Here is a 9,601-nt window from a genome sequence, read left to right on the forward strand (position 1 = left end):
ACACATGCAGCCACCAGCCACGCAGTGCTCCAGAGGAATATGGGGCTATACCAGGTGCAAAGGTTCCACGGGGACACATGCAGCCACCAGCCCTGCAGTGCATCACGGGAATATGGGGCTGCACCAGCTGCCAAGGTTCCACGGGGACACATGCAGCCACCAGCCCCGCAGTGATCAGAGGAATATGGGGCTGCACCAGGTGCAAAGGTTCCAGAGCAGAAACACGTACCTGCTCGCATCTTGCGTTCTGCTCTGTCCAGGAGCTGCCGGCCCAGCAGGTTATGGTGGGCAGCCGTCTGCCCGAGCTCCTCCCTCTTAGCTCTGCGGTCTCTATCCTTGTCCCTGTCTTTTTCTTTACTGTGAGACTTCTCTGTGTCCTGTTCTCGGTATTTCTCTTTATGCCTTTCTCTGTCCCGGTCTCTGGAGGCCTTTTTCCTTTCCCTTTGCTTTTCTCTTTCTCTGTCCCCATGAGGGTTCTCCCTGGAGGTGTGGCCATCTCTCTCACCAGGCCTCTCTCTGTACTTGGTGTCTCGGTCTGGGTCCCTGTGCTTGGGCTCTTTGTATTCAGGAAGGTCCATTTCTGACTCCTTATGCAGCTTCTTTTCTCTGTGTTTCTTATCTTCCTTGGGACTACCTGATTGTGCAGCCTAAACCAAGAGAAAAAAAGCAGAATTTGGAATCTGAGTCACACTCAATGAGGGGTCTTAACACTAGCTTCAACTGCTTTCCATCCCAGCAAGATGGGCCTGGAAGAAGAGTCTCTGAATGCAAAATCAGACTGAGCATTTCTATGACTGGCAATTGGCACCCATTTATTAGAGACTTTCTCATCGGCTGGCAAGTCAAATCTGAAATACTACATGGAATAGAAAGAAAAAGAAAGGGATATTGAAGCTGTATCTTAAAGTCTCTGAGACACCAACAGCCTGGGTCCAACTCAAAGAACAAGGACTGACCGGCCCCTCCCCCCTATAAAATTCTCAGGAGGTCTTGATCTCAACACCTGTTAACCCCAGTTACTTTACCAGCAAAAATGGGTTTATTCGGGAATGGCAGAGAATTGCAATCTGGGACAATTAAGCTAAGGCAAAACCATAGGTGATTCTGCGGAACAAAGGAGAGGAGGCTCTTTTACAGAGGAGAGGGGGCATTGGGAGGGGCTGCATTAAGCTAAAAGTCCACTGGTGTAAACTTGGAGCTGGGAAGTGTAGTGGCTTCTCGTTGGCTGAGCTGTTGCCAGGGCAGAAGGAAACCTTCCTTTCTCCCGACGGGACAGTAAACGAGTATCCACGGGGAGATGCATCTCTCCCTGTTGGGTCTGCAGCGGACAGTGGACTGGTAGAGCCTGGGCGCTGCCCCCTCTGGCCTCCCGACTCCAATCCAAAGGAGGATTTTCCTTTTGCTCATTTTCTCAGCCCAAAGTTCCCTCCACATACACCACACACACAGACACATGCACACACATACATGCACATAGACCCACATCTACACACACATGCAAACTTACCACACAGATAAACCACACACATGTGCACCCACCACACACATGCACTCAATGCACACCACACACATACACGCACACACCGACACATATGGCCCAAGCCCTGACCCGTAACAGAAACCTGATGGGCTGAGCAGGGCAACCCTGTCCCACCACAGTTCCAGACCTAATAACCATACGGCTTTATCTCTGAGTCAAAAACACTTCTGAAATGAGCCACACAGAAGCAAAGTTGAGAAGCAGGTAAAACTGTCCAAGAAACCGTCCAAGCTCCAAAAGGACCCCAACTCAAATCTTTAAGATACAATACCGAAAGATGTTTTCTGAGGTCATCTGCTTTCCAAGTATCATCTTTTGTTCTTCTCTAAAAAGAAAAGTATAAAGTTAGAATTTTTAAAGTTTAAAAAACTAATTTTGTACACTCTAGTGAGCTGCTTTTTCATTAGGCCATTTAAGTCAATGGCAATTAGTCCTTGACATGCAAGAAATTACTACCTACTAGAAAAAAAGGTAACAGTAGTGCAAATTTTAAAAAACTATTCCCTCGTCTAAGATTACCTATAAACAATTATAGAATGTGTTCCTCTGGCTACTTCATAAGTGTAGGTAAAACACACTCCCCACTCTCCACCTTCCACGTCACCCAATGCCTGTCAGTGCCCAGTCCCACTGCCCAAGAGTGTTCCTGGCTGCCAACGGAGCAGATGCCCCTGGAGTGTCCCCACCTGGCAGGCTGCGCCCTGCCCCCCTCGCCCTCAGGTACTGAGCAACATGACTCCTCCATAAGCGCATACACAATTCACCTGCCGCATACAAGACAGATTTAGATAATGAAGAAACTCACTAAGCAAATCAACCAAGGATGTTTCCTATAGACAACATGGTAGATTTATCCAGATTATTTCACTTTCCCTTTGAGAAACACTGCTTTGAGGGTACAAAAAAAGTAAGATTTTTGTAAGTTTCAGATTTAAAGCAAATGTAGTACAAATGAAAAACAAAAACTTATTCATGGATAAGCCACCAAAAATCTTCCTGGTAATGTGAAAGTTAAGGAAAGAGAGGGGCGCCTGGGTGGCTCAGTTGTTAAGCGTCTACCTTCAGCTCGGGTCGGGGTCCCAGGGTCCTGGGATCGAGCCCCGCATAGGGCTCCCTGCTCAGTGGGAAGCCTGCTTCTCCCTCTCCCACTCCCCCTGCTTGTGTTCCTTCTCTCGCTGTGTCTCTGTCAAATAAATAAATAAAATCTTTAAAAAAAAAAAAGTTAAGGAAACAGAAAAACAGTTCACAATAGTTCATAAATACTAACTAGAAATAAATAAAAAGCAATCAATTATAAGAATCTAGCCAACATATACTATAACCACAAAATTTACTGTGATCTACTATAGTAAGAAAACGTATTTTTTGATAAATTGGTTGATTTAACAAAATGGGTCCTCAGCAAGATATGGTGTAAGATGATCAGTAGCAATTAGCATAGTTATAACTTATAGTTTCTGAACATTTAAATTTTTTGTCTCAAGTTCACTGCTCTGTGTAGAGGTTTAAAATAGGACCTTTTCCAAACAAATGGTCCAAACTCAACAGAGAGCTCGTGTGGACAAGAGCTAGAGACCTCTACAGAGTGGAAGGGCACCAGCCAGGGCCCATGGACTGGACCTCCTCCTGGATGTAATTACATGACTTATGCTGACAGGTAAGAACCCTGCAGGCAACAGCTCTCTGGTAGACCACAAGATCTTCCTTCTGCCCTTTTCACCAACCCAGCTTTGGGCCCTTGAAAATCAGGCAAACGGCCTTGCTCACCCCCTAAAGACTTTTCTTTCTTTTTTTCTCTTTTAAATGTCTTAGGTCATTTAAAAAATTAATGGTTTATGTTATAAAATAACACACAGTTCCCTCATGCCCTATCCCAGCGCCCACATGTCACACATATTTTTAGGAACTCTGCGTACATATGTGTGGACAGAGTGCTTCACACCAGGAGCCTTCTGTCTTTTTTACCCTCCACTCAGCCAAGGTCTCTTAAAGACCAAATTCACCAGCATCTCAGCCCCTGCCCTGTGGAACAGAGACACCAGTTAAACTCTGGTACAGAGGGGCGCCTGGGTGGCTCAGTCGTTAAGCGACTGCCTTCGGCTCGGGTCATGATCCTGGAGTCCCTGGATCGAGTCCCACATCGGGCTCCCTGCTCGGCAGGGAGTCTGCTTCTCCCTCTGACCCTCCCCCCTCTCATGTGCTGTCTCTCTCATTCTCTCTCTCTCAAATAAATAAATAAAATCTTTAAAAAAAAATAAAAATAAAAATAAACTCTGGTACAGAGTACAGAATAGAAAGGCCGCGCTTTCCCCTACAAGGGGAATAAACCCCACCCTGAAAACAAAACAAAAGAGGGGATCTGCCTACACAGCAAACCCTTCGAGCTACAGGATTACTCAGTCCACACACAGGCAAACCTGAAGAGTTCAACTCCATGGAGGTCAATGTCCACACCAGGTGACCCCGGGCTGCGTGTCCGCTGCATGCAAAATGAGCAACTCCAGAAAGAGCCCCAGCGTAGCCGACCAGCATCTGGCGTGAGCCACCTGGTGAGCCGGCTCAATGATGCCCATTCACCACGAGGCTCTCTGGAGCGCTGTGCAGGGAGAGTCTTAGCCAGCCTTCATGGTGCTGGCCATCTGCCCCCAGAGAACAGCAGGACTTCAAAGGAATTCTCTGCGCTTCTCTTCCAGCTCATGCTGACACCCCAGGAGGAGGCTGGGGGAGCACGGACACCTCACCCACCATCCCTTCGGGAGGCGGAAGCTGCAGAATAGCTCCCCTGGGCCAGTGTCCTTTTCCCTCATTACACTATGTACTGTTTATTCTTGAGCCAGACTCAGAGGCAGGAAAGCCAGACTCACTCTTGGGGTCATGCTCCGGGCCTGTCATCCCCAGTCATCCCTGTAGCCCCACTTCCCTATTCCCAAAAAGCAGTTTCCCCAAAGCACATAGATCCTGGAACATCATGCCTGCCTCCAAACACCACCCAACCCAGGAGCTTCCAGGGTGTCCTGGATTGGCAGCACTGAGCAGCCACCCGACGCCTCAACACCCAGCACCATCTCGGCTGAGCAGTCACTCGCTTGCCGAGCTGAACCCATTAGCTGCGTGTTAATAAAGGGCTAAAAGTGCTAAGTTGTTTTGTTCTCCACAAATTGTTTGACAACAGCTGCCACAGCTCCTGACACCTGGGGGCTACGCACCCTTGCCCTCAGCATCCTGGTTGCCAGTCGCTGTGGCTGGCTGCATGCCAAGAGTGGCCTGGTGGACAGGGCACCGACATTCGTCTCACATCAGATGCAACCCATCATCAAGTCCTACTACTTCTTGTAACACGTTTCCTAAAATGAAAGAAATCCATTCTTCCTGTCCAGTCCCACTGCCCCAAACCCAACCCAGACTTTCATGCCGTGGCAGTCACATGGTCTGTGTCCACAGCACCACTGGTCCAACCCAGGGGATCTAGTTCAGAGCATGCAGGGGTGGTGTCCCTCATGGCAAGAATGCCCAGAATTACAGGCTGGAATGAGCAGGGACACTGGAGGCCACAGAAGGTGGCCTCCCAAGCCCACAGAACAACAGACTAACTAGTGCATTTGCCAAAAGACGCAAAGAGGGGAGGCTGGCTCACACACAGCTTTAGGATTGAGACATAATTTACCTTTGGCTGTCTTTTTCAGAATTACCCGTTAATGCTAGAAAATGTTTTATATTATAAATTCGATCACTTGGAAACAAATTATTGGCTACTCAAGTAATCAAGTAAACTGGATTACTGATTGTTCCACAGCTATCCCTCTAATCCCTGCTTGTTAGCACACCAACAGGCACACTGCCTGGCTGAGAATGTGCAGGTCGTTTCTCACGTTCCAGACGACAGACTCTACGTTGTGGATGCGTGCATCTGCAAACAAGAGCCCTAATGTGCAGATGCTGCACCAGGCACAGGACACCTAAGCTCAGATGGCACTGAGTCTGACTCGCAAGGGGGAGGCTGACTGCAGACTGAGTCCTTTCTGGAGCTGGCTGCAGATTAGCAGTGTGGGGAGAGGGTCCAAGGCAAACTGCCGACAGCAGGGGATAGCTGAGCTCCACTCCCATCTGCGCAGGGGTGGCTGGGCACATTAAACGGAGCAGCTGGGGGAGAGAAATCACGCGGGGGTGGTCAGCATAAATGCAGCCAGGCCAGACACATGAGTGTCTGCAGGCTGGCAGCTATGGAAGTCAGCCTACCTTCCCATAGAGACCTGGAGGCAGAGGCCTCATCCTTCCTGGGGATTCCAGTTGCAGGATGGCTTTCAGGTCCTAGAGAGAAACACTCCTGGGTTGTAGAGACACACAGACATCTCAGAGGGACAGAGGAAGGATGCAAAACTGTAAATGCACTAGAAAGGGAGGGGCAGGCCTATCCAGGTGCTGGCCAAACACACTGCCATTCTGGCAGCCCTGGGCTTTGCCAGACAGGAACTCAAAGGGGGCTGGCTCATCACAGAGACATAGCCTTAGGCTGTCAGAAGCCCCTAAATGTTAGTCAGTTTTCTTCATGCAGGAGAACCTTGTAAGTGGGTTAGAGAGGACCAACTCTCCAAGAGCCCAGGGTATTTGCCCTAGAACATGCAGCCTTTCTAAAAACAGAATGAAGTAGCACTGCACCGACCTAAACAGTTAACAGCAGTTAACAGTGAATGGCTGTAACACAGCGATTCAAATTTCATATCAACATTTAAAAAGACAAGAAATTTATTTTATTCTAAGGATAAACTCAATACATACAGATATATATATTTATCTATATATATGTGTGTTTATACCTTTTAAGCTATGATTAATAAATTTCATGATAATAAACTCACACAATACCAATTGTTTGGTATGTAACAGAAAAAATTAGAAATTTCTAAAATTATCATTGAGCATAGAAATTAATAAAAGTCAAACACTGGAAGCAAGGTAAACTAAAATGTTTTTAAAGAACTAACACTGGGGGCGCCTGGGTGGCTCAGTCAGTTGAGCATCTGCCTTGGGCTCGGGTCATGATCCCACCTGGGATCAAGCCCCATGTCCAGCTCCCTGCTCAGCAAGAAGCCTGCTTCTCCCTCTCCCACTCCCCCTGCTTGTGTTCCCTCTCTTGCTGTCTCTCTCTCTGTCAAAAAATAAATAAAATCTTTAAAAAAAAAAGAAAAATCTTTATTTAAAAAAAGAATACTAATTCAAAGGGATACATGCATCCCAATGTTTATAGCAGCATTATCTATACTAGTCAAATTATGGAAACAGTCCAAGTGTCCACTGATTGATGAATGGATAAAGAAGATGCATATATACACAATGGGATATTACTCAGCCATAAAAAAGAATAAAATCTCGCCACATCCAAGGACATGGATGGAACTAGAATGTATTATGCTAAGTGAAGTAAGTCAGTCAGAGAAAAACAAATACTGTATGATTTCACTCATATGTGGAATTTAATAAACGAAACAAATGAACATAAGGGAAAAAAGAGAGAGAGAAATCAAGACACATTCTTAATTATGGAGAACAAACTCATGGTTACCAGAGGGGAGGGGTGGGGGATGGGTTAAATTTGTGATGGGGATTACGGAGTGCACTTGTCCTGATGAGTGCTGCGTGATGTAGGAAATTGTTGAATCACTATACTGTACACCTGAAATTGATATAACACTGGATGTTAACTATACTGGAATAAATTTTTAATTTTTTTAATTTTTAAAAATTAAAAAAAAAAAAAGCTTCCTGCTCTAACCCCAAGGGGAGACAGTGCTTTAAGAGCTACCTCCCTCTTTGGGGTGCCTGGGTGGTGCAGTCAGTGAAGTGTCTGACTCGTGGTTTCAGCTCAGGTTGTGATCTTAGGTCGTGGGATCAAGCCCCATGTGGCACTCTGTGCTCAGCGAGGAGTCTGCTTGAGATTCTCTCTTGGCCTCGCTCCACCCCTACCCGCCCCACCCCACTCTCAAATAAATAAATCAATCTTTAAAAAAATGGGGTGCCTGGGTGGCTCAGTCAGTTAAGCGTCTGCCTTCAGTTCAGGTCATGATCCCAGGGTCCTGGAATTGAGCCCCACATCAGGCTCCCTGCTCCGCGGGGAGTCTGCTTCTCCCTCTGCCTCTGCTGCTGCTCCCCTTGCTTATGCTCTCTCTCTAATAAATAAATAAAACCTAAAAAAAAGCTATCTCCCTCCTTATTTGTAACAAGTAATAAAAGTTCTTTGCTTAAAAATTAATTAAATTAGAACTAACAATTAAGTAGATAAAGCTAACAATAAAGCTGGAGAAATCAGAATATAGAAAAAGAAAGTCAAGGAGATGGAAAATATGAGCCATGAATTCAACATGTGACAGGAGACTGAATCAGAGTTCCAGAAAGAATGGGGAAAACAGAAAGAAAGAAGGAAATATAGAATAGAAAAAATGTCCTAGAAGTAAAGGTAGACTTGAGGTTTCATTTTGAAATGCATAATCAAATGTCAAAAATAATGAATGAAAAAAAAGAACCACAATAGACATATTGCCATATATGTCCAGAACACCAAGGACAAAGATCCTAAATCTTTTGGAAAGAAAGAAAATGTTATTTACAAAAATATCTCATCAACCAAACTGGTTGCTAGAAGATGAAAGTAGAATGCCTTCAAAGTCCTAGAGAACTTATGGGGTGCCTGGGTGGCTCAGTCAGTTAAGTGTCTGACTTCGGCTCAGGTCATCCAGGGTCCTGGGATCGAGCCCCGCATCGGGCTCCACACTCAGTGGGGAGTCTGCTTCTCGCTCTCCCTCTCCTTCTGCCCCTACCCCACTCTGTGCTCCCTCTCCCTCTCTCATTCTCTCAAATAAATAAATCTTCAAAGTGCTGGAGAAATTAATTCTGATCCTAGAATTCTGCACTAAGCCAAAGTCTCAAGTGTATCCGCTTAATAAAGACATTCTTAAGAGCACAGCTTCCTTCCTACATAACCTTATTTAAAAAGGTACTTGAGGATTTACTCCAGGGAAAAAGGGGGGGGGGGGATTCCAAGAATACTGATGACACTGGATCCAAAAAACAGTAGATCTAACCCAGAAGCACAAAGAAAAGAAATTCCCAGATGATTGCTCTGAGAAGGTCTAGAAAAAAAATTAGTCCTGATTAGAACATAAAGTCAGCGAACTCTGGAAAGGATCTTGTAAAGTAGATTTTATTGAACAGATAATATGACTGATTAATAAGCTAAAATATGTTAAGTGATAAAGTTAAGAAAAAAGGCATTTGTTTTGCCAAGGAGAAAGGAAGTACAAACTAGCCCTCGGCCGAGGGTCCACCGCTCTGGGACTAAGCCCCCTCCTCGCCGCGGCCCGGCTGACCACGACGCGCACCCCGCCGCACGCCTCCCGGGACCAGTTCCCACACCGCCCAGCGCGCAACACGACCACGGCGGGAAGGAGGCCGGGATGCCGGCAACCGTGCACTCCGGGCCCACGGGCGACCCCCGGACGGCCCCACGCGCCGCCCGCTCGCACTCACCTTCCCGGGCTCCATCGCAACTCGCAGGCCCGGACCGCCGGGCCAGCGTCCCCGGCTCCTAGCAACTGGCAGGCGCGAGCAGCTGAGCGCCGAACGACCGCTGTCCCGCCATGCCGTGCGGCCGCCCCCAGCGCTTCTGTCCTCTCCCAGCTCCCAGCAGTTGGCAGGCATGAGCAGAAGAGCGCCGAGCCACCGCTGTCCCAGAATGCTCCGCGGCCGCCCCAGCGCGCCTGCGCATCCCTGGCTCCTAGCAACCGACAGGCAGAAGCAACAGAGGGCGGAGCCATTGCTGGCCCGGGTAGCCAATCCCCCAATACACGCAGCGCACCACCGTCACCCCCACTCGGTGGGGCGGAAAGGGACGCAGCGCGGTCCGGGTCTCCAGCCCGGTCAGCGTTCGGTTGGTGGGGGCGCGGGCTTCGGTGCGGGAACTAAGCTGGGCTGACCCTCCGGCCTGGCTGGGAGGACCGGAGCTGAGCAGCGTCACTGGACATCTGGAGCTACGACGAGGAAATTGAGGCAGGCTGCTGAGCCGACTGC

The 9,601-nt window shown here is 47.8% G+C and overlaps 1 protein-coding gene across 4 annotated transcripts in view; it reads right to left on the reverse strand.

The window, feature by feature from the left end:
* Positions 1–9,188, reverse strand: part of WDR60 (WD repeat domain 60) — an 88,013-nt gene extending 78,825 nt beyond the window's left edge. For all 4 annotated transcript variants that reach the window (XM_032394322.1, XM_032394323.1, XM_032394324.1 and 1 more), the window contains exons 1-3: positions 9,062–9,188; positions 1,812–1,865; positions 230–647 (exon numbers count right to left, since the gene is read on the reverse strand). In XM_032394322.1, coding sequence (XP_032250213.1) covers positions 230–647; positions 1,812–1,865; positions 9,062–9,076 — 487 coding nt within the window. In that variant the 5' untranslated portion in view covers positions 9,077–9,188. The remainder of the gene's footprint in view (positions 1–229; positions 648–1,811; positions 1,866–9,061) is intronic.
* Positions 9,189–9,601: the final 413 nt, after the last annotated feature.

The sequence above is a fragment of the Phoca vitulina genome, unplaced genomic scaffold (genome assembly GCF_004348235.1).
Source record: "Phoca vitulina isolate PV1807 unplaced genomic scaffold, GSC_HSeal_1.0 scaffold80, whole genome shotgun sequence".
Lineage (NCBI taxonomy): Eukaryota > Metazoa > Chordata > Mammalia > Carnivora > Phocidae > Phoca > Phoca vitulina.